General features: G+C 39.5%; 1 protein-coding gene across 5 annotated transcripts in view; it reads right to left on the reverse strand.

Annotated features, from left to right (window-relative positions):
- The window catches only part of LOC106603748 (rab effector Noc2), a 104,535-nt gene that overhangs the window by 62,771 nt on the left and 15,132 nt on the right, over window positions 1-26,632 (reverse strand). For all 5 annotated transcript variants that reach the window (XM_045717289.1, XM_045717288.1, XM_014197805.2 and 2 more), the window contains one exon: window positions 24,514-24,600. In XM_045717289.1, coding sequence (XP_045573245.1) covers window positions 24,514-24,600 — 87 coding nt within the window. The remainder of the gene's footprint in view (window positions 1-24,513; window positions 24,601-26,632) is intronic.

Below are 26,632 nucleotides of genomic sequence, written 5' to 3' on the forward strand. Positions count from 1 at the left end.
CTTATTGATTAAAAAAAAACATTGTTTAAAAAAGGTATAATTTTAGTGAATTGTATCATAAATAGGACTGGTGGAGTTATGTCACACATACAGCTAACACAGACACATGGAAATGTCTGCTATACCCAAAATTACAACCAATTAATTGCAGCATTACCACAGAAATGGAAGAGGCAAGTAGAAGGGGAAAAAAGTAAGGAACTTGTATGTCGGCCCTGTATTAAAGAACATAAATGGTTAAAGAAAAGTGTGATAAATAAAAACATATAGCAATTTCATTTAAGGAACAAAAAACTGACAGCTGTGCCATATAAATTGCTAAATAGTTGGGAAGAGATTTTCGATGTACCCATTCCATGGTACATGGTTTATGAATTGATACGCAAAACACCACCGGATTCAACATTTCGAATTCAATTTAAATTGCTATACAAAATTCTTGCAACCAATAGAATGTTATATATATGGGAGATACAATCTTCCCAGCTCTGCAGATTCTGCTGTGAGGAGGCAGAGTCATTAGATCATTTATTTTGGTATTGTCCATATGTAGCTCGTTTTTGGTCAAAGGTCCAGGAATGGCTGAAGAATTGCAACATTTGCCTGGAAATAATGCTGCAGATAGCAATACTGGGTGATTTGAAAAGCCATAGTCAATCAATCAATAATATAATAATTATTTTAGCAAAAATGTTTATTTTTAATTTACAATCTGTAGAAGCTATGAGAACAGAAAGGTTCAATACTTTTGTGAAGCATCACTGCACAGTTGAAAAATATATGGCAAATAGAAATCCAAAATGGATGATGTTGAGAGATAGATGGGAGGAGTTGAATGGAGCTGAAGGGTGGGACTAATAACAAGATAACCAATGTAAAACATACGGGGTCTGTAAAATGTATATAGGTTCAGAGCGTTTGTGAAATAGCACAGTTACAAATAGAAATCAAACTGGATAGACATCAGAAATAGAGGAAGCCTAAAAACAAACAAAATATAACTATTGTAAAATAGATTGTGTCTGTAAAATGTGCATAAGATATATAAACTGAAGGTAGAAGCCTAAGTGTTATTGTTTATTAGTTTACTCCAATTGGGGGAAGGGTGGTAGGGTTTGCGGGGAATAATAAAGGTATATTCTAAAAAAAGTATGTATGTCTATATAGGTATGTGTATCTATATATGGGTATATGTATGCATGCGTGTATGTATATGGATATATATATTTACCCCAAAAATGTGTGGGGGATTGGAAATGATGCAGACAATTACATTGATGGAAGCAACATTCTTTCCGCAATATTAAACTGATCCACCCCTAAAAAAAAAAACACTAGGCAAGTCAGTTAAGAATAAATTCTTATTTACAATGACAGCCTAGGAACAGTGGGTTAAACTCAGTAACTGCTTTAAAAAGTCACCATTGCCCTCATGGTGAAACCCCTGAGCTGTTTCCTTCTCCGGCAACTGAGTTAGGAAGGACACCTGGATCTTTGTAGTGACTGGGTGTATTGATACACCGTCCAAAGTGTATTTAATAACTTCACCATCTTTTTTTATATAACTTTATAGATTTTCAGATATGAGAACAGAAACAGAACAACCCCAAACCCTCATTTCCCTCCCACCAAGGCATCGTACAAGGATATGCTAGAAAATGTAATGAATGAAACAAACAGTAACACAACCAAAAACAATGGAAAAAGTTCAATAACAAATTCTTATCAGCACAAATGGCTACGAGAACAGACATGACTGCTTACCAAAATATGCAAGTTACACTAAGTAAAAGACAGGCTTTTCAAGCATTGTATTACTGGGGACCAGGTTAAATCAAACTTTTGTCGGGACCCATGCACAGTGTACCTAACCTTCTCCACAGGCAGAGATGACATCACCTTAACACACTGCATAAAGGAAGTACCACCAAAATGGCAGTGAACAGGTTGGGGCTAACAGTTGTATGACACATATGTGAGAATGCCTCAAAAATGGGGTCCCAGAAGCCACTCAAAGATGTGTCCCACAGTTGCCGGACTCTGGTGGCATCTCAAACACTTAAACATTGATATATTTTTTCCAATCTGTCATTTGAGTAATGGTGACGGTGCAAAACTTTAAACTGAATGAGTCCATGCCTTATGCAAAATGATAAGGTGCAGATACACTCAATACTTTGTTGCCATATATCATTGGGTAGCTCGCCACCAATGTCTTCCTCCCACGCAGATTTTGTACTTGCCAAGGAAGGCAGATTAATGTTCTGTATTATGTCGTATAATCTGGAGATTGTGCCCTTTAGATACGGGTTAAGATCTAAGCACCTCTTGACTGGACACTTAGTGGGCTTGAGTTGAAATGAAGGGAAATGTTTTTTGGCAAAGCCGCGAGTTTGCAGATATCTAAAAAAAAGTGGGTATTGGCCATATTATGATCAACCTTCAGAGTATCGAATGAGATGAACGTGTTATCAACAAATAGGTCACAAAAAAACACCAGACCATTCCTATACCAGAACAGGAATGCCATGTCAATCTGTGACGCTGGGAAGAGATGATTAGATGTTAATGGAGAGAAGCAGCTTGCTTCGGAATTGGGACCAGATTTCAAGGGAGTTCTTGACAATGGGATTCAAAACATGGATGCCAAGGTTCATGGGCTGTGAGGAGCAAAGGAGCGAGACAGGAAAAGTTGGAAGGCTTGACTGTAACTCCATGATGGCCCAAGTTGGACCATCCTTATTTTCAAATGTAGAAACCCAAATAAACACATTTAGATATATTTGCTGACCAATAGTAGTGTAAAAAATTGGAAAGTCCCAGCCCGCCTACGGGCTTAGGTCTCTCTAAATATACCTTTCTCATTCGTGGATTTGACTTATTCCAAATTAAGTTGGAAATGTAGCTGTACAGTTGTTTGAACATCGACTTTGGCAGAAAAATGGGAATAATTTGGAATAAGTACATAGCAAGATGCTCAATAGCCATATCAAATAGGAAAGGGGATAAACAGCAACCCTGACTGGCCCCCCTGTGAAGAGAGAAGTACCTGGCGGTAACATTGTTGGTTCGAACAGAAGCCACTGGGGACGAGCACAAAATCTTAATCCAGGAAAGGAATGGCGGGCCAAACCCAAATCTCTCTAGTTCTGTAAATAGATATTCCCGGTCAAAACCCTTCTCAGCATCAAGAGAGATGACAACATTAAATAGCTGGCTCATATTATAGAAAGATTGCCTACCTGAGATAAATCCAGTTTGGTCAGAGTTAATTATATTAGGTACTACTGTCTCTACACAGCACGAGAGGACCTTTAGTGAGAATTTTATAATCACAGCACAAAAGGCTTATAGGGTGGTATGAGCCACAGTCTAGGAGATTCTTGTCCTTTTTAAGCAAAACCGAAATAGTCGCCTGGGTAAGTGTCTGGGGCAGTTTCTGACTAGAAAGGATTTCATTGTACATTGAGCTGAGGATAGGGGATAGATTAGAGGAATATGCTTTATTAAATTCAATAGGGAAGCCATCAGGCCCAGGAGCTTTGCCATTCTTTTTAATGTATTTATTTTATTTAGCCTTTCTTTAACTAGGCAAGTCAGTTAAGAACAAATTCTTATTTACAATGACGGCCTACCAAAAGTCAAAAGGCCTCCTGCTGGAATGGGGGATTAAAAATAAAAAAATAAATAAAATATAAATATAGGACAAAACACACATCACGACAAGAGACAACACTACATAAAGATAGACCTAGGACAACAACATAGCAAGGCAGCAACACATGACAACACAACATGGTAGCAACACAACATGGTAGCAGCACAAAACATGGTACAAACATTATTGGGCACAGACAACAGCACAAATGGCAAGAAGGTAGAGACAACAACACATCACGCAAAGCAGCCACAACTGTCAGTAAGAGTGTCCATGATTGAGTCTTTGAATAAAGAGATTGAGATAAAACTGTCCAGTTTGAGTGTTTGTTGCAGCTTGTTCCAGTCACTAGCTGCAGCGAACTGAAAAGAGGAGCAACCCAGGGATGTGTGTGCATTGGGGACCTTTAACAGAATGTGACTGGCAGAACGGGTGTTGTATATGGAGGATGAGGGTAGCAGTAGATATCTCAGATATCGAGGAGTGAGGCCTAAGACGGTTTTATAAATAAGCATCAACCAGTGGGTCTTACGACGGGTATACAGAGATGACCAGTTTACATCCATAACCTGAGCGGAAACCAGATTGAATACCAGAGAGAATACTATAGACATCAAGAAAGCTTTTCCACACTTTTGATAAGCAGGGCAAAATAGAAATAGGCCTATAACAGTTAGGATCAGCTTGAGCTCCCCCATTAAATAAAGGACGAACCGTGGCTGCCTTCCTAGCAATGGGAACCTCCCCAGAAAGGAGAGACCTTAAAGAAGAAAGGGTCTAAACCATCTGACCCAGATGTTTTTTGGGGGTCAAGTTTCAGGAGCTCCTTTAGCACCTCGCACTCAATGGACTGCCTGCAGGGGAAAAAGAGGGAGAAGCATCAGAGATAGTTGCATTAGAAGGGGTGGGAGATGAGGAAATTTTGGACGGGCAAGGAGGCATTGATGAGTCAAATAGGAATCCGGACTTAATGAAGTGGTGATTAAAGAGCTCAGCCATGTGCTTCTTGTCAGTAACAACCACATCATTAACATTAAGGGACATGGGCAGCTGTGAAGAGGAGGATTTATTCTCCAAGCCTTTAACCGTTTTCCAGAACTTATTGGGGTTAGACCTACAGAGGGAGAACTGCTCCTTAAAGTAACTAACTTTGGCCTTCCGGATAGCCTGAGTGCACTTATTTGTCATTTGCCTGAACAAGAGTCTGAGTATGCGTGTGTCGAGCATTTCGTCAAATGCAATTCTTGAGGTGGAGTAACTCTGCAAGATCCCTGTTGAACCAAGGGCTGAACCTGTTTTTAATTCTCATTTTCTTTATGGGGGTGTGTTTGTTTAAAATACCACTGGAAATATCAAAAAAGAAGGTATAAGCTTCTTCGACAGAGGGGGGATCAAGAGGATTCTATACCATTTTACATTTGCATGGACTGGATTGCCAGAGTAGCTTCATCATCACTTATTGAGGCATCCATGTTGGTTTGTTCAACTGAATTGAGACGAGATGTCTAGATTGTCTAGAAATGCATGCATACGTGATGTGTCAGGAAGAGCCTCTGACAAGTAAAGAGCAGAGTAGAATTGCTTAAATTGATTGTTGATTTCTTTGGGATGGGTAGAAGTGAAATCAGCTACAACACAGATTTCAGATATGGTGCTGCTGGCAGCGGATTGTCGAAGCTGGTGAGATAATAACTTGCCAGTTCTCTCCATGTTCATAGAATGTCTGCCTCTACTTAAACAGAAGCTGCAACACGTTCAGTCAAATTTTTAGAGGAATGGATCCCTGGCTACCTACAAATGGACACTAAGGCTGGTCGTGTGAAGCTGGACAGAGCCCATCGCTCTCAAGCACCGATACCTGGTCCCAACCAATGCCTACGGCCAGTGGTTATAAAGTTCCACAACTTCACCGACAAGCAGCGGCTAGATGCGGCTAGAAACATCGGTTCTGACGGTAGTCAACATAAAGATCCAAAGGTCTCATTCTTCAATGATTATTCCAAAGCGGTTGTACGAAGACGCAAAGCGTTTGATGAGGTGAAGGCTCGACTCGAGAATGAAGATGGACTATGCACTGCTGTACCTGGCCACATTGAAGATTATGGTCAACGGATCGCCTAAAAACTCTACACATTTATTGCTGCATTTATTGACTCTCTCGGGTAAATAACTAAGCTGCACCTCCGCAGCATTGGATAACTTTTTTTATTTGAATCTGATCATGAAACAGTGGTGTGAGTTCTCACGTGCTCCTGTTCAGTAATATCCGTATCTTTATTATTTTTCTTGCTAAAGTAACTGCCACTATAGCTCAGACTGAGATATGTGATATGTGTGAATCTATATTGGTGCCCAGGCTTGGTTTTAGGTGGAAGATCCTCAATCTTCTTCTATTGATTTTCATTTCCATATATATGAAGGATGAGGCTATTGAGTGGCAATGCCTCAATAGAGAGTCTACATTGGAAAGTTGAAATCCCCTGCATGTTAGCTAGTGGGAAAACCCCCTTTTGGATCATTACATGTTTAATTTTTGGGTTTAATATAGTTCGAGTTCAGGGTTCATATCGTTTGCTTATGCTCGGTGAGATAGAAGAGAGTTCAACACATGGAAAAAGGTACCACCCCATTTTTACAGAAGGATTCAGTCTGGATATTGAATGGTCAAAGTGCAATGGCAGGTAACAGACTGCGTGTATGTACATGGAACATTAGAGAGGGAGCCATAACCCGATTAAAAGGAAGAAGGTACAGTCTTTTTTGAAAAAATAAAATATTGATATTGCTCTGTTGCAAGAAACTAATTTGGATGATAAGGAGCATCTGAAATTGCAAGGGGGGTTTGGTCAAGTGTTTTTCTCTAGAAGTAGAGGTGTAGCAATTCTTGTGAAAAATAACCTACCACTTAAGATGTTGAATTGTGTGAAAGATAAATTTGGTCGCTTTGTTATAATTAATGGTACATTACAAGGGCAGAATATTTCCATAATGAATATTTACTTCCCCCCTGCCCACCCTCCTGAGGTGATCGCGGAGGTGATCCTGGACATAAAATTCAACGGGGCATTCAATCTGTCAAGAGATTGGAGGTTGAATACAACCATTCTTAAAGACCATACATTCACATCATATTTTATTACAGAGTTTAAAGCATTTTTCTCTATTAACTCTCAATCAACATATAACCCCTCGCTCTTTTGGGAAACCTGTAAAGCGTACGCCAGGGGTCTGATTATGTCATACACAGCCACTAGGAGGCGGAAAAAGCGTGAAAAGAAAAAAATGTTAGAGGGTGAATTAGGAACTAAAGAGAAGGACCACATTAAAACTCCCACTCCTGCCCTATTAAAGGAAATATCAGTCCTTAGATCAACGTTGGACTCTCTCCTAACACAGGACGCTGAAAAGAAAATGAGATTTGTCAGGCAAAAGCTATATGAACATGGCTATAAGCCAGGAAAGTACTTGGCGTACCTAGCTAAAAAGAGAGCTGACTCACAGTCAATTGCTACTATTACTGATTCTGATGGCAATCATTTATATGAAAGTAAATTGATAAATGACTCATTTAAGAACTTTTATGCAAATCTTTATGCCTCAGTACTGACAAATGATGCACCCAAATTAATGGAGAACTTATTTTCTAAGATTGAGCTCCCTACTATCTCCGAAGAAGAGGTCTCTCCTTAATGCCTCTATTACCGAGGAAGAGATAATGTTTGCAATTAAGAATCTGCAAAATGGTAAGGCCCCAGGACCATTGCGTGATATGTTTAACCACTCATTTTCAAATGACCAGCTCCCTCAAATGCTGAGAGAAGCCAACATATCACTTATTCTCAAAAAGGGAAAATGTCCAGAGTCTTGTTCCTCGTACAAACCCATTTCCCTTCTGAATGTGGATAGAAAATTGCTTTCTAAAATTCTGGCCACAAGATTAGAGGACTCACTGCCACTAATTGTGAAAGGAGACCAAACTGGCTTCATTAAGGGCCGTAAGTCATGCAACATTGTCAGGTGGCTTCTTAATGTAATTCAAGCCTACCAACGAAGTGCTATGGATGGTCTTGTGCTCTCCCTAGATGCTGAGAAAACATTTGATCGTGTGGAGTGGTCTTACCTATTCTTTGCTCTAAATAGATTTGGTCTAGGGGACAACTTTATAAAATGGGTGAAAGTTTTATATGATGATCCTCAGGCTGCTGTCCTTACTAATGGGCTACGGTCAAATAGCTTCTCTATACACAGAGGTACCAAACAGGGCTGTCCTTTGTCCCCTTTCCTATTTGCACTCAATATGGAACCACTGGCCGAGGCCATCAGGGTAACGCCTGCTATACAGGGGCTGTTCATTGGTGATGTTCACCATAAAATAAGCTTGTATGCTGATGATGTCCTGATATTCATCTCTAGTCCCGAGACTTCAATTACATCTCTTATTAACATTATTGAATTATTCAGAAAATTCTCAGGCTACAAGATTAACTTAACTAAATCAGAGACTATGCCACTTGGTAACCTTCACTCTGTACCTAATACTTCTCCCCCCTTCCCTTTTAAATGGTCTCCCTCAGGTTTTACGTATCGGGGTATATTTGTAACTCCTAAATTCCAGCAAATGTACAAAGCCAATTTTGTTCCCTTGTTTGATACAATAAGACAGGATCTGGAGCGCTGGAACTCCCTTTCCCGATTTCATGGTTGGGTAGAATATCCCTCTTGAAAATGAACATTTTACCTAGACTAATTTACCCAATCCAAATGATCCCAGTATTACTCTCCAATAAGCTAATAAAGGATGTAAATGGATGGCTAAGTTCCTTTATATGGAGTAGACGCAAGCCAAGACTTAAGATGGCAATATTGCAGCTGCCCAATATCAGGTTCTATCAGTGGTGTGCCCACCTATGTTATATTTCTGACTGGATCACAAACGATGACTCCTCTATTTGGTTAGACATTGAGACTTCTCTTTCAAAATACCCCTTACAGGATCTTTTATTTTTCAGAAGTTTCAAGTCTGTAGAAGATCACTGCAATAATTCCATTACACTTAACACACTCAAAGTATTGAGGTCAGTTCAACGTTTTTTGGGAAGGTCCAAACTAACCTCTGCTCTTACCCCAATTCTTAACAACCCAGATTTTGGTCCAGGATTGCTGGATGCTGGCTTTAGCTTTTGGCTTAGTAAGGGCACACGCAGACTAAATGACTTATAAGCTGATAAGATTTTATTGTCATTTGAGCAGATGGTTGAGAAATATCGACTCCCAAAGCAGAACTTTTTCTGCTTCCTACAAGTAAAACATGATATTCTGAAGAGCACCACCTTAATTGGCAACCCTGATATGTCTGTCATTGAAAGAATGCTTTTTTTCCCACTAAGGAAAATGCCTGTAAGTCTGTTTTATGATGCTTTACGGTCCTTTTCTGCTGTCGACACACAGAGGGTGAAACAAGTGTGGGAGAAAGAATTGTCTGTTACTATTGATGAAGAGATGTGGGAGGACATTCGGAGATGCAAAAACAATATCTATATGTAATCGTACTAGAGCAATCCAATTAAGAATAATACAAACATTGCATATATCCCCAAATCGCAGACATGCTTTTAGCCCCTCTTCCTCTTCTCCTTGGTGTCTTAAATGTAAAACTGATACAGGCACCCTAACACATTGTTTATGGTCATGTACCAAAATACAAAGATATTGGTCTGGTGTTCTGCAAGAAATTGAAAAAATCCTAGGGGTTGATCTAGAATTGGACCCAGTTTCTTTACTGTTACGTCTACCTAGTAGGCATGTTACTTATGTGGGTAAGAGGAGGCTTTACAACATCCTTACTTTCGCAGCGAGGAAAAACATCCTTTTACAGTGGATTAGTGATAAGGTTCCTTCTATTAAAAATTGGCATAAGATACTATTTGAATGGGTGCCACTGGAATATCTGACATGTACATTGCATTCTAAAACAGATCAGTTCTACAAAGTATGGAAACCTTATCTAAATTACCTAGAACCTGAGGTATCAGCTATTATGCTGCAAGAATTCTCTTCCATGTGTGGAACATAACTTCTTGGTTTAAACTGAGCTTTTTTGTTTAATATCTGTTTGTAAGTTTGTTTAAAATGTATGTATTGAGAGACGCAATGATGGGGATGGGGTGAGAGAAGCGCCGAGCGGGGAGAGGAAGATGGTGTATGTATAGATGGATAGATGGATAGATGGATAGATGGATAGATAGATGTGTGATATATATGTATATATATATATGTATATGTAAGGGAATATTTACAATAGTATAATAGTATATTTGATTTTAGATACCTATATATATATATATATATATATATATATATATATATATATATATATATATATATATATATATATAGGTAAGGGAAATATTTACAATAGTATATTTGATTTTAGATGGTTCCAAGATGGCGCTAACATGTATCACCTAGCCTATTTTTCTGAGCATACCACGTTGTTTATTGCAAAGTGTGATTTCCCAGTAAAGTTATTTTTAAATCTGGCAATGAGGTTGCATTCACGAGATGTTAATCTATAATTCTTTGAATGACAATATTAAATTTTAACAATGTTTTCGAATAGTAATTTTGTAAATTGTAGCGCTGCTCCACCGGAAGCATTTGAGGGAAAATATTTTCTGAACGTCACTCACCGATGTAAAATGCTGTTTTTATATATAAATATGAAATTTATCGAACAAAAAATGCATGTATTGTGTAACATGATGTCCTAGGAGTGTCATCCGATGAGGATTGTCAAAGGTTAGTGCTGCATTTAGCTGTGTTTTGGGTATTTGTGATGCATGCTAGTTGCTTTGAAAATGGCACTGTGATTTTTTTTGGTAGGGTACTCTCCTAACATAATCTAATGTTTTGCTTTTGCGTAAAGCCTTTTTGAAATCGGACAACGTGGTTCGATTCAGGAGAGGTGTATCTATAAAATGGTGTAAAATAGTCATATGTTTGAGAAATTGAAGTTATGGCATTTATGAGGTATTTGTGTTTCGCGCGACGCGATTCCACTGGCTGTTGACCAGGGTGGGACGCAAGCGTCCCAGGTTCCCAGACAGGTTAAATAATTGTTATATATTTTGTCAACGTTTATGAGTATTTTTGTAAATTGATGTGCACATTCACCGGGAGTTTTGGTGGGAATACATTTTCTGAACATCACGCGCCAATGTAAAATGCTGTTTTTGGATATAAATATGAACTCTATCGAACACAATACATGTATGTTTTGTAACACAATGTCCTAGGAGTGTCATCTGATGAAGATCGTCAAAGGTTAGTGCTTCATTTAGCTGTGTTTTGGGTTTTATTGACACATGTCCTTGCTTGGAAAATGGCTGTGTGATTATTTTTGTCTATGTACTCTCCTAACACAATCTAATGTTTTGCTTTCGCTGTAAAGCCTTTTTGAAATCGGACAATGTGGTTACATCAAGGAAAAGTGTATCTTTAAAATGGTGTAAAACAGTTGTATGTTTGAGAAAGTTGAATTATGACATTTTGTTGTTTTTGAATTTGCCGCCCTGATATTTCCAACGTAGCCCATAGAAGATATTGCCGATTAGTTACAAAAGGAAGAATTCTATTGTCCAGCAGGAAAAAGTCAATCCTAGAGTATGAGTTGTGGACTGGAGAAAAAAATGAGTACTGTTTAGCAGTGGGATCCCTCCTCCTCCATGGATCAGACAAATTACAGGATTCTAGAAATGTGCTGATTACTGCGCCTGATTTTGAAATTACATTACTAGGCTTCGGTCTGGATCTGTCTAGACTTGGATGCAATACACAATTGAAATCTCCGCCCAGTATCAAATGATGAAAGTTAAGGTCGGGATGTGTTGCAATGAGGTCAGAAAAAATAGAGTGTCATCCCAAATAGGACCAGAGGTTAGCCAGAACAACCTGTGTGCTAAACAAATTCCCCATCACTATAATATACAGCGGCAAGCAAAAGTATGTGAACCCTTTGGAATTACCTGGATTTCTGCATAAATTGTTTATAAAATTTGATCTGATCTTCATCTAAGTCACAACAATAGACAAACACAGTCTGCTTAAACTAAACTCAGCAAAAAAGAAATGTCCTCTCACTGTCAACTGCGTTTATTTTCAGCAAACTTAATGTGTAAATATTTGTATGAACATAACAAGATTCAACAACTGAGACATGAACTGAACAAGTTCCACAGACATGTGGAACTTGAAATGTGTCCCTGAACAAAGGGGAGTCAAAATCAAAAGTAACATTCAGTATCTGGTGTGGCCACCAGCTGCATTAAGTACTGCAGTGCATCTCCTCCTCATGGACTGCACCAGATTTGCCAGTTCTTGCTGTGAGATGTTACTCCACTCCTCCACCATGGCACCTGCAAGTTCCCAGACATTTTTGGGGGGAATGGCCCTAGTCCTCACCCTCCGATCCAACAGGTCCCAGACGTGCTCAATGGGATTGAGATCCGGGCTCTTCACTGGCCATGGCAGAACACTGACATTCCTGTCTTGCAGGAAATCACGCACAGAATGAGCAGTATGGCTTGTGGCATTGTCATGATGGAGGGTCATGTCAGGATGAGCCTGCAGGAAGGGTACCACATGAGGAAGGAGGATGTCTTCCCTGTAAAGCACAGCTTTGAGATTGCCTGCAATGACAACAAGCTCAGTCCGATGATGCTGTGACACACCGCCCCAGACCATGACGGACCCTCCACCTCCAAATCGATCCTGCTCCAGAGTACAGGCCTCGGTGTCACGCTCATTCCTTCGACGATAAACGCGAATATGACCATCACTCCTGGTGAGACAAAACTGCGACTCGTCAGTGAAGAGCACTTTCTGCCAGTCCTGTCTGGTCCAGCGGCGGTGGGTTTGTGCCCATAGGCGACGTTGTTGCCGGTGATGTCTGGTGAAGACCTGCCTTACAACAGGCCTACAAACCCTCAGTCCAGCCTCTCTCAGCCTATTGAGGACAGTCTGAACACTGATGGAGGGATTGTGCGTTCCTGGTGTAACTCGGGAAGTTGTGTTGCCATCCTGTACCTGTCCCGCAGGTGTGATGTTCGAATGTACCGATCTTGTCTCACAGTACGGACATTGCAATTTATTGCCCTGACCACATCTGCAGTCCTCATGCCTCCTTGCAGTATGCCTAAGGCACGTTCATGCAGATGAGCAGTGTTTTTTTTGTGTTTTTCATTGTCAGTAGAAAGGACTCTTTAGTGTCCTAAGTTTTCATAACTGTGACCTTAATTTACTACCGTCTGTAAGCTGTTAGTGTCTTAACAATCGTTCCACAGGTGCATGTTCATTCATTGTTCATGGTTTATTGGACAAGCATGGGAAAGTGTTTAAACCCTTTAAAATGAAGATCTGTGAAGTTATTTGGATTTTTACAAATTATCTTTGAAAGACAGGGTCCTGTTTGGCCTTGTGTTTTAGGTTACTGTCTTGTTGAAAGGTGAATTTGTCACCCAGTGTCTGTTGGAAAGCAGACCGCACCAGGTTTTCCTGTAGGATTTTGCCTGTGCTTAGCTCAATTACGTTTATTTTTATCCTAAAAAAAATAAACTTCTTTGTCCTTGCCGATGACAAACATACCTATAACATGATGCAGCCACCACCATGCTTGAAAATATGAAGAGTGATGTGTTTTTATTCTGTACAGACTTCCTTCTTTTCACTCTGTCATTTAGATTAGCAATGTGGAGTAAAATAGCCAATAAAACTTTGTAAACTGTTTAAAAGTCACCATTGGCCTGATGGTGAAATCCCTCTTTACGAGGCATTGGAAAACCTCCCTGGTCTTTGTGATTGAGTCGGCTTTTGAAATTCATTGCTGAACTGAGGGACCTTACAGATAAATATATGTGTGGGGTACAGAGATGAGATTGCCATTCAATAATCATCTTCAAACACTTATTGCACACAGTGAGTCCATGCAACTTATTATATGACTTGTTAAACACATTTTTACTCCTGAATGTATTTTGGTTTGCCATAACAAAGGGGTTAAATACTTATTGACTCAAGACATTCCAGCTTTTCATTTGTAAAACAAAATGTGTTTTAACTCTTTTTTCAGTTTTACACACAAGACAACAAACAATATAAATAATATACTCAAGTAGAAAAAAAGAAAAAAAACTATAAAGATACCGTACTTTAGACAAGTTCAAACACACTGGGCAGAAGGGTAAAAAGGTTAAAGGGAATGCTGTAGTTAACTTTTTTGGGATAGGGGGCGGTATTTTGATGTCAGGATGAAAAGCATGCCCTAAGTAAACTGCCTGCTACTCAGGCCCAGAAGCTAGGATATGCATATAATTGGTGGATTTGGATAGAAAACTCTAAAGTTTCTAAAACTGTTAAAATAATGTCTGTGAGTATAACAGAACTGAAATGGCAGACAAAACCCCGAGGACAAACCATCCCCCTCCCCCCCCAAAAAAATCATCCTACCACTGATTTCAATGTTTGATTTCAATGTCAGAAATTGTAGTTTTCTAGGTGGCTCCCATTTTGGCTGTAGTGTTTCAAAGCGAGTGAATGAGAGCGCGTTCTTTAGTATTTTTCTCTGGTAAAGACAATAACGATTCTCCGTCTTAAATTGTATCATTTATTTGCATATTAGGGTACCTAAGGTTTGATTATAAACGTTGATTGGACTTCTTCGGATAAGTTTATTGGTAACGTTTGGGATTAATTTTGTATGCATTTTGAAGGAGGGAAACCGAGTGGATTATTGACTGAAGCGCGCCAGCTAAACTGAGATTTTATGGATATAAAAAAGGACTTTATCGAACAAAAGGACCATTTGTAATGTAACTGGGACCTTTTGGAGTGAAGAAGGTCCCAGAAGAAGATCTTCAAAGGTAAGGCATATATTATATCGCTATTTCTGACTTTTGTGTCGTAACTCCCTGGTTGAAAATTATTTGTTATGCATTTGTGTGCTGGGCGCTGTCCTAAGATAATCGCATGGTTTGCTTTTGCCATAAAGCCTTTTTGAAATCTGACACGGTGGCTGGATTAACCCCTGGTCGGGCGAAAAATCCAGCGAAAAATCCTATTTCCATTAGCATAACGAAATTTAATATATATATTTTTTCAAATATAGGACCATGTTATATCGTTTTATAGATACACCTCTCCTGAATCGAACCACGTTGTCCGATTTCAAAAAGGCTTTACAGCAAAAGCAAAACATTAGATTATGTTAGAGGAGTATATCGTAAAAGTAGCCACATTGCCATTTTCCGACCAACCACATGCATCACAAATAACCAAAAAACAGCTAAATGCAGCACTAACCTTTGACAATCTTCATCAGATGACACCCCTAGGACATCATGTTACACAATACATGCATTCTTTTGTTTGATAAAGTTCATATTTATATATAAAAACAGCATTTTACATCGGCGCGTAACGTTGACTAACTATTTTCCCTCAAATGCATCCGGTGAAACAGCGCTACAATTTACTAAATTACTATTCTAAAACATTTTTAAAATGTAATATTGTCATTTTAAGATTTATAGATGAATATCTCTTGAAAGCACCTGTAATGCCAGATTTAAAAATAACTTTACTGGGTAATCACACTTTGCGATAAAAGGGGATGCGATACTCAGAAAATAGGCTACCGTTACAGGTCAGCGCCATCTTGGAACAATCGCATATCAAATCTAGTCTTGTATACTATTGTAAATAATCCCTTACCTTTGATTATCTTCATCTGAAAGCACTTCTAGGAATCCCAGGTCCACAACAAATGTATTTTCGTTCGAAAAAGTTAATCCTTTATGTTCCAATATCTTGTTCTTGTTAGCGCGTTCTGAAGGCTGCACCAAAAGTTCAGTCGTGCGCGGGCCTCCACTTTCGAATAAATGATTTTTTTTTTAAATGTAGGTTCGTTCAAACATGTCAAACGTTGTATAACATAAATCTTTAGGGCCTTTTTCAACCAGAGCTCCAATAAGATTCAAGGGGGATGATTGCATTGTGTTTCAAAACGTTTCGAAAGGGGAGGGTAGCCAGGGGCGCCGGCGTCATAATGGTGATGGCCCTCTCCGTGTGACCACGTTCCACTGCGTCTCATTCATTCAGTTTTCACAGTAGAAGGCTCAAATCACTTTGTAAAGACTGGGGACATCTAGTGGAAGCAATAGGAAGTGCTCAATGAACCATTGCTCACTGTGTGATTTACAGGCAAACTGATGAAGTTGAGTCCGCAATTCAGAATTCCACTTCCTGTTACGATCTGTCTCGGGGTTTTGACTGCCATATGAGTTCTGTTATACTCACAGACACCATTCAAACAGTTTTAGAAACTTTAGGGTGTTTTCTATCCACAAGCATTAATTATATGCATATCCTAGCTTCTGAGTTTGAGTAGGAGGCCGTTTTTTTTAATCGCTGTAGCGCCCCCTGTCCGAGGCGAACGACAAGAGGTTAACAACAAGTTCAGCTTTATTTTGATGTATTGCACTTGTGATTTCATGAAAGTTTAATATTTATAGTAATTTAATTTGAATTTGGCGTTCTGCAATTTCACCGGAAGTTTTTGAAATGGGACGCTAGCGAATCCGCAAGAAGTTTAGAGGGACAGAGCGGTAACCTCACCACTGTTCCTGTAAACAGACGAGGGATATGGGTGGAAAAATGCAACCACTTACAGACAGTCATGGCCACAGACTGACCATCCACTGGACCAATATTTAAGTTTACAATGCTTTTTTTATTTTTATGTAAGCTCACATTTTAGTCTCTGACAGGGCAAGAGGAATAAGGCATCAGCAAGTCACATTCAATAAGAATCAATAGGCACATCAACCTCAATGTCCCCCTCACCCCAAAAACCCACAAAGAAATGCTCCTCCAACCTTTGAGTCACAGGGGTGTCAAATACAGACTTATTTTTGTTTTAATAAGAATGCCATCAGAGGATGGACTGTTCAAAGTAAGACCGGAATGGAGCCCAAGCATCATATAGAGTTCCCACATGTATTAAATTACAGTTTCTGTCATTTCAGAGAGCACAACACATCTCCCACCCAATTTTTATAAGATGGGGGAACTGCCATCTTCCAGTTCTGGAGTATTAGCCGTCTAGCTAAAAGTTGTTTAATTAAGCAATAGTGTGCGACTGAATTCTTGACAGGGGTACTTATAGGCAGTACTCCAAAAAGGGCTGTAAGGGGAGATGGATCTATAACATTTAAATATTAATTCCCAGAAACCAGACAGTTTGTGACAGTCCCAAAACATATGCAACAGTGTGGCTGGATCCGTTTTGCATCTGACACAGGTAGGATCAAAATCAGAGAATATTCTTCTAAGTTTGGCCCCGGACCAGTGGATACGGTGAACCACCTTGAATTAGGCTGTGTCTAGTGCTAAAAGAGGATGAATGCACCCTGTGCAGCACAGATTCCCAGGTGTCTTCCACAAGTTCCTCCCCCAAATCCTTTTCCAATCGAGTCTTTAATGATTGCGTATACATCTGAAATTGCACACTTAGGAAGCTTGTTTAGCTCAAAGATAATCTATATAGCTGTATTCGCAGGCCTATTGGAAAATTCAGGTGTATTAGCTCTGACAAAGTTCCTAGTCTGAAGAGAGCGGAAGAAATGGGATTGGGGAGGTTGAACTTTTCCTGTAGCTGAGCAAAAGAGGCAAATGTATCATCAAATAATAACTAGGATAGTGAGGAGAGGCCAAGTGGGTGACAGATGCCAAAAGCCCCATCATTTAACCTCTATGGGCTAGGTGGGACGCAAGCGTCCCACCCGTGGTGCACTCCATCAACAGCAGGTGCATTTCAAGAGCGGCAAATTTGAATCCAAATAAATGTCAAAATTCAAATTTTTCAAACATACAACTATTTTACACCCTTTGAAAGATAAACATCTCCTTAATCTAACCACGTTTTACGATTTCAAAAAGGTTTTACGGCGAAAGCATAAATTTAGAGTATGTTAGGACAGTACATTTACAAGAGTTGTGTGTAATGTTTTGTCAATTCAAAGACAGGGTCACCAAAACCATAAAACCAGCTAAAATGATGCACTAACCTTTTACAATCTCCATCAGATGACACTCCTAGGACATTATGTTAGACAATGCATGCATTTTTAGTTCTATCAAGTTCATATTTATATCCAAAAACAGCGTTTTACTATGGCATTGATGTTGAGGAAATCGTTTCCCTCCAATAACCGGCAGTCAAGTCAGCACCAGAAATTAAATAATTAAAATTAGAAAACATTGGTAAAATATTATATTGTCATTTAAAGAATTATAGATTTACATCTCTTGAACGCAATCAACTTGCCAGATTTAAAAATAACCTTACTGGGAAAATCACACTTTGCAATAATCTGAGCACTGCGTCCAGAAAAATACGCGTTGCGATACAGACCAGCCGTCATGTTGGGGAGATCTAAAATCGAAAATACTATGTAAATAATCCATTACCTTTGATTCTCTTCATCAGATGTCACTTCCAGGTATCACAGGTCCATAACGAATGTAGTTTTGTTCAAAAAAGCTCATCATTTATGTCCAAAAATCTCCGTCTTGTTAGCACATGATCTAAGCCCGCCGGACTTCACTTCATGAACGAGGGGAAAAAATATATTTACGTTCGTTCAAACATGTCAAACGTTGTATAGCATAAATCATTAGGGCCTTTTTTAACCAGAACATGAATAATATTCAAGGTGGACGAATGCATTCTCTTTTATAACGTATTGGAACGAGGGTACCCAACATGAACTCGCGCGCCAGGTGTCTAATGGGCCATCATCGTTCCATGGCTCTCGTTCGGTCAGATCTCCCTCCAGAAGACTCAAAACACTTTGTAAAGGCTGGTGACATCTAGTGGAAGCAATAGGAAGTGCCAAAATATTCCTCAGCCCCTGTGTTTTTCAATGGCATAGGTTTAAAGGTAATACAACACATCAGGTATCCACTTCCTGTCAGAAAATGTCTCAGGGTTTTGCCTGCCAAATGAGTTCTGTTATACTCACAGACACCATTCAAACAGTTTTAGAAAATTTAGGGTGTTTTCTATCCATATATAATAAGTATATGCATATTCTAGTTACTGGGTAGGATTAGTAACCATATTAAATCGGGTACATTTTTTTATCCAGCCGTGCAAATACTGCCCCCTAGCCCCAACAGGTTTTAAAGATAGAGGAAATAAAATCTTCTGATTGATCGGGCCTGAGAGAGAAAAGCCTCAGAGGCTAAAGGCTAAACGGAACTGATTCCAAATTTCAAGCGACTGTTTTACAATTGGGTTGACACACCTTTTGCCTAGGCACACTGGAAGAGACGAGCACAACACCGAGGAGTGCTGCAAGTTTACATGATTCAGACTCCATCTGGACCCAGAGTGGTTCAGGGCCAGTAGGATCAGTCTGCAGCCAGTACAAAAGGCCTCTGAAATTTGCAGCCCAATAATATGTCTGAAAATTTGGTAGAGCTAAACCACCTTAGGCTTAGGCTTCTGTAAATGTTTTTTACCAATCCGTGGTACCTTGCCATCCCAAATAAAATACATGAATGTTTGATCCAGTGAATTAAAAAAAGATTTTGGAATAAAAATTGGGTAAACATTGAAATTAATATAAACATGTGGGCAACACGTTTATTTTAATGACATTAACCCTTCCAATAAGAGAAAGAGGTTGAGACTTCCAAAAAGTAAAAGACTGTTTCAAACTGTCTGCTAGATCAACAATGTTTCCTTAAACAAATTTAAATATTTCCTTGTCACTTTAACTCCCAAGTATGTGAATTGATCCTGGACAATCCTAAACTGAAAGCTTGTAAAAGAACACTTTAAAGCAGCCTGATTTACAGGAAAAAGCTCACTCTTGCCTAGATTCAGCTTGTACCCTGAGATTGAGCCAAACTTTTTAAGAATATATAAGGTATGTGGTAATGAGTTATCAGGGTTTGTTTAATTTTGTATTTTCTTCCATATGGAAGAGCAGGACATACCTTGCCTTGAATTAATTTCTAGGAATAAGGTGATTTCAGAAGAAAATTTGTAAACATTTCTAAAAACATAATTCCACTTTGACATTATGGAGTATTGTGTCAAAATGTAATCTATTTTACATTCAGGCTGTAACAACAAAATGTGCAAAAAGTCAAGGAGTGTGAATCCTTTATTAAGACACTATAATTGAGCCTGTATCAGAATCCAGTAGCCCCTTCCTGCAATCAAATGATCAAATTGCCCTCTAGTGACCTCATGGGTGGAATGTTATCTATATTTGTTATAATTTCATAATTAATAAACATTATAAAAAGACCTGCAGAAAATTCAGTGTTTCTATGTCAAACGGTTTCGTTATATTTCAGTCTTCTGTGATGTATGTAATATTGGGATGCAAACTCAAAATGTAATACATTTCAACTCTATATCTGACATGGTGCAGGTGTCATCTTTTTGTTATTGCATAAATATGTATGTGAGGTGTATACTTTTGTTTCGAAGTAGATTTGTTTAAGACTATCAAGAAACACTCCGTGACCCTGATTTAGCCCACTGCAGTAAAAAGTTAAAGGTCAGATCCAACGAGGTGCAGTGCAACACTAGAGCACTCTAATCAACTAACACCACCACCATTTTACATTCAAGTTTTCCCTCAATCTGACGACTACGATGGGGTATGAGGTATGTGGAGTTCTGCAGAGATGGTTGTCTTTCTGGAAAGTTCTCCCATTTCCACAGAGGAACTCTGGAGCTCTGTCAGAGTGACAATTGGGTTCTTGGTCACCACTCTGGCCAAGGAAATGTTTTTGGTACCCTTCCCCAGATCTGTGCCTCGACACAATCCTGTCTCAGCGCTCTACGGACAATTCCTTTGACCTCATGGCTTGGTTTTTGCTCTGCCATGCACTGTCAACTGTTGGACCTTATATAGACAGGTGTGTGCCTTTCCAAATCATGACCAATCAATTGAATTTACCACAGGTGGACTCCAAACAAGTTGTAGAAACATCAAGGATGATCAAAAGAAACAGGATGCACCGGAGCTCAATTTCGAGTCTCATAGCAAAAGGTCCAAATACTTTTGTAAATAAGGTATCTTATTTACAAAACAATTTTATGAAGTTCCCGACGGACAGTTATTGTGCTGACATTGCTTCCAAAGGCAGTTTGTAACTCAGTAGTGAGTGTTGCAACCAAGGATAGACTATTTTTACGAGCTATGCACTTCAGCACTCGACGGTCCCATCCACAGCTCCTAGACGTTTCCACTTCTCAATAAAAACACTTACAGTTGACCAGGGCAGCTCTAGCAGGGCAGTAATTTGACGCACTGACTTGTTGGAAAGGTGCCATGTTGAAAGTCACTGAGCTCTTCAGTAAGGCCATTCTACTGCCAATGTTTGTCTATGGAGATTACATGGCTATTTGCTCGATTTTATACATCTGTCAGCAACAGGTGTGGCTGAAATAGCCGAATCCACTCATTTGAAGGCGTGTCCACATTATTTTGTATAGTGTAGCTTGTGAAAGTGAAATGCTCACAATGAAAAACACGTTTTTTTATGCAAAAATTTGCATGGGCCTCATATTTATAATGTGTATCATAGAAAGAATGAAGCCAGCTAAATGTCCTAATGTTTTTCTTAAAGTTAATCTTGCATTTTACCAGAGAAAAGTAGACTGGTTACACTGAGAAAAGTAACTACACATCAGTCAGAGCGCTGTCTGCTGATAGAATGCCCATTCATCAATTCTCATCCAGTAGAGAAGAGCAAATGAAGCACAAAATTACCCCCCCCCCGTGAACTAAACCAGTAATACGGTAAATCCCGAGATGAGAGAAGGACGGTATGACCATATGAAAATCTAATCTGAACACTAATCTGTGACAAAGTGAGAGGGAGAGAAAGAGAGGAGAGTTAACAAAATAGAACTGAGGGAAAGGAAACTAAACTCAGGAGGGGCGCCTCCACAGAGGCATGTCATTACCAAGCCCAAATCCGACTGAAGACAGCCATTTTGAGTAAGCACCGGCACCATCTAAAGAAGGTCAATAAGGTGCCCTGTCAAACACTACCTTCCAAACGGTGACTATCTGCGGGAGCAGATTCACAGCAGTGGGGAATGACAAATGAAGACTGCCTTTCAAGGCACAGTGTGTGGTTAAAACATTTGGCAATGAAAACGATTTGGACATAAATGTCTTTACGGTACAGTGCCCTCTCTCAGTCCTCAATTCTGCAGAGTCGTGGAAATTATTCATAAGCTTCTGTGATCTTCCTGCTAAAACTAACCCCATCCTCCCTCCACCTCCCCTATTAAAGTCAGGGATGCCTGGTGATCCATATGTCAACACTGAGGAAATGATACTTGAACAAAGGCGGCCTACCTAAAACCAAGAAGTTCTGTGTTGTACGGTAATAATACATCTAGGTCGCCAATTCACAGGCTCCAGCTAAGCAGCTTTTTGGGGGCACTATTGTGATATGGCTTTCCATGAGGCGAAAGTTGCAAATTACTTGAATAATCTGGATATAGGCCTACATATGGTAATATTACGTGGTTCAGATGTTCAATTACTCAGAGAAATGCCCCCACACATGGAACAGGCCAACCAATAAACTCCTTGAGAGAGGCCAATGAAAATAGTCCTATAGTATAGTGAATGAATATAGTCCATTGACTGCTGTTACTGTAATTTCCAAAATGGTGTTCGGCTTGAATGACAACCAACAGTACAGCTGAAATAATGCACATCCATTTTGTCTATGGCCAGGTATCAAGATCCTGATCCAAGATTGATATACGCATGGAGGAGAAAATGCCAGGACTAAATTGCAGAACACTTTTGAAAGGCATACATTGAAGGGTCTAGAATGCTCCATGTCGTTACTACAGTGCTGGCTCATCCCTCGAAAAAAAACCTGTCATCGCAAACACTTTTATCGCTCTTTTATCAGCATTAAAAAAAGGTACATTTCCATAATCGAAAAGATGAAAGATGAATCCCCCAATCAGGCTTGTGCATTGTAAACAACACTGTGGTGAGATGCCCATCCAGATCCTGCCAGCCCTGCTGATGACCAATGGGTGCCAAAATCAATCCCTGAGAGAAACCTTATCCCTGGAGAAGCCAACCTGCAGCACTCTGTCTGAAGTCTGTCAGCTAGCTACAGCCCTGTGGGACCACAGACAGATACTACACTGAACAAAAATATAAACACAACATGTAAAGTGTTGGTACCATGTTTCAAGAGCTGAAATAAATTATCTCAGAAATGTTCTATATGCACACAAAAAATGATTTCTCAAATTTAGTGCACAAAAGTGTTTACATCCCTGTCAGTGAGCATTTCTCCTTTGGCAAGATAATCTAGCCACCTGGCAGGTGTAGCATATCAAGAAGCCAATTAAACAGCATGATCATTACAGAGGTGCACCTTGTGCTGGGGACAATAAAAGGCCACTCTAAAATGTGCGGTTTTCAAATCAAATCAAAGTTTATTTGTCACGTGCGCCGAATAGTAAAAAGACATTTGAAAACAAGAGTAGCAAGGCTATATACAGACACCGGTTAGTCAGGCTTATTGAGGTAGTATGTACATGTAGGTATGGTTAAAGTGACTATGCATATATGATGAACAGAGAGTAGCAGTAGCGTAAAAAGAGGGGTTGGCGGGTGGTGGGACACAATGCATATAGCCCGGTTAGCCAATGTGCAGGAGCACTAGTTGGTCGGGCCAATTGAGGTAGTATGTACATGAACGTATAGTTAAAGTGACTATGCATATAAGATAAACAGAGAGTAGCAGCAGCGTTTTGTCACACAACACAATCCCACAGATGTCAGGTTTGAGGGATAGTACAATTGACTGCAGCAATGTCCACCAGAGCTGTTGCCAGATAATTTAATGTTAATTTCTCTTCCATAAGCAGTCGCCAATGTTGTTTTAGAGAATTTGGCAGTATGTCCAACCAGCATCACATCTGCAGACCACGTGTGGGTGAGCAGGTTGCTGATGTCAACGTTGTGAACAGCGTGCCCCATGGTGGCGGTGGAGTTATGGTATGGGCAGGCATAAATTACGGATAATGAACACAAATGCATTTTATCTATGGAAATTTGAATGCACAAAAATACCGTGACGAGATCCTGAGGCCCATTTTGAGGCCCATTTTTTTTAAGGTATCTGTGACCAATATATGCATATCTGTATTTCCAGTCATGTGAAATACATAGATTAGGGCCTAATTCATTTATTTCAATTGATTGATTTCCTCATATGAACTGTAGCTCAGTAAAACCAATGAAATTGTTGCATGTTGCATTTATATTTTTGTTCAGTATACACAGGTGGCTGCTGAGGGGAGAACGACTCATAATGGCTGGAACGGCACAAATGGAATGGCATCAAACACCTGGAAACGACGTGTTTGATGTATTTTATAACATTCCTCTAATTCCGCTCCAGTCAATACCAGGAGCCCGTTCTCCCCAATTAAGGTGCAACCAACCTCCTGTGGTAAACATTGTCTCTGGATGCTGCTGCTGTTGCTAAGATACTTCCATGAAATTATACTGTTTTGCTTCTGCACTTCCATTGCACTTTTCTCAAACTGAAAGTGTTCACTGAATGGGCTTACCCCCTTATAAATATATAGGACTCACCACAATGGAAAGCATCCATCTGGTATATAATGTGAATAGTAATTTGAAGAATTATCAAATATATGTTTTCATGTAGTTGCCAGTTCAACTTCAGATGGGCTATCCAGTTGTAGGGATGTACGTTACCTCTCTGTGTTCACTGCAGATCTTGCACAGCCACTGAGTTCTCTTCTGACTGCACTGGGGCTCTATGCCACACTTGGTGCACACTTTCTGTAAGAGAGAGAGAGAGAATAACTTTTTTTTAAATAAGACCCGATTTTGAATTGAACATGAGTGGTGTACTGAGTAACGTGGACAAAACACAAAAAGGTCATACAATACTTTTCTATACTTTAATATGTATTATATACTCTAAGTTGTAAAAAGTTATATACATACTTAGCTATAAAGTTCTTGCACTTTGCAACAGTAAAAAAACGCACATGATAATTTTACAGTTTGGCTTGAATTACTATACAAAATGCAATGTTCCATATTGAAATTGAAAACAGTCCGTGCCAAGTGAAGAACCTTTAGTAAGTCCAACAACTCTGTACTTCATAAAATTGGAGCGTGCCTGATAATATATATCCTGCAAAATTAAATGAATGTAAATAAATATAAAGCTTTTGAAAGGACACTTTTTTTATTGTTTAAAGAACGAAACAGAATAAAAATCACTGATCAATTCAATTATAGAGTACCATCAATAGTTATCAAAGTGTTGGAAATTTGCTGAGCCATCACAGCCAAGTTTGTGACGTTGAAAAGTTCACAGAAAAGTCACTGTGACACATGTATTTCCATGATGTGAAGTCAAGTCATTGCACAACTCAACAAAACACTGCTCAACCTCCTCCCACCACAAATAAAGGGGGTGAGTCATTTGAACATGCAGACTTATGCGGAATTTCAAATGGCCTCTAGCCCCTACACACTAGGAACTTCTGAAGACAGCTTCCTTCTCCATTCTGAATGGCTGGCTGGGTGTAGTTTTCATCATATTGCATCAATCTATCCAGTCCTCTCAGACCTACAGCAGTGGCTAGGGAGTAAGGGCTAAGGGATCGACTTGGAACTGAGCATTAATACAATCATCAGAAACATATTTGTAAATGTTGAAAGTGCGTGGAAGACGGAGAGAAACAAAATGGTGCAGTTTGAGGCCATGTGGCGGAGAGTGATATGGGCGCTGGAGATGTGTGAGCAGGTGGGTCTGGGCAGGGGTGATGTTGTGGATGTTTGTATGTTCTCGTTTGTATGTGTATGTTTTGCATTGCTTAAAATGGAAAAACGACATTATCTTACAACAAGAAAAAAGGAAACATTTGTATGTTCCTAGAGAACAACAAAGATCTTCAGTGTGTTCACCTAGCGTAGCCTTTGACAAAGCGAGAGCTTGGTTGGATGCAGCAGTGTAAAAAACATCCAATTACATTACCTTAAGAATAAATTTGGAAGCAGGGTTGATTATGATGTTGAAAAGCAAGCATTCGCTACACCCGCAATAACATTTGCATGTGTATGTGACCAATAACATTTCACTTGATAAAGTCACAGGAAGGAAGCTTTAATCAAACCTAATGCAATGGAGGACAGACCTTGGCTGAAGTGCTCATAATTGTCTTTCCTGAAGTAAGTCAGTATTTTTAGAGAGTGAGAGAGAAATAGAATATCTGGGTCTCCACCTTCTAAGATCAAACATTTTCGGTCAACTGCCATCAGCTAAAATAGTAGTTTACTGTAACAGAATGTTAATATAAATGGAATATTATGCCAAAATGCTGGCCATCGCACGTAAGATTTGCTTCTGGATTCCAGGATACCTGGCCCAAAGATGCCTGACTATAGCCATCTCATCTGTACTCTAGCTACAGAGCATAGTCTGATGGATGTGTACACCTGTCAGTTTTCATACCCAGAGCAGGTCTTCTTCTGAAGACTACAGTCACCTAGTGACCAATACATCTGTCTACCTTCCAATTACATACTAACAAATCTGGGCTGTGTTTCGACTGGGGGCATTTATTGACAAGACTATAAACATTCAACAAGAAGTATATATGCAAACATATGAATTAGCTCAAATGTGATATCTATCTCCACTGTGGGGAATTCCATTTTTTTTATTGAATAGGCAGTAGCTTACTTCATAAGACAAGTTGAAAGGAAAACGTAACAAGTCTAGAATCACAGTGTGTCAATGACCTAAAGTGTGTGATGTTATACTGAGACAGATGCCACCGCTCCCACACCTGCAGCG

The sequence above is a fragment of the Salmo salar genome, chromosome ssa04 (assembly GCF_905237065.1).
Source record: "Salmo salar chromosome ssa04, Ssal_v3.1, whole genome shotgun sequence".
In the NCBI taxonomy this organism is placed as follows: Eukaryota; Metazoa; Chordata; class Actinopteri; order Salmoniformes; family Salmonidae; genus Salmo; species Salmo salar.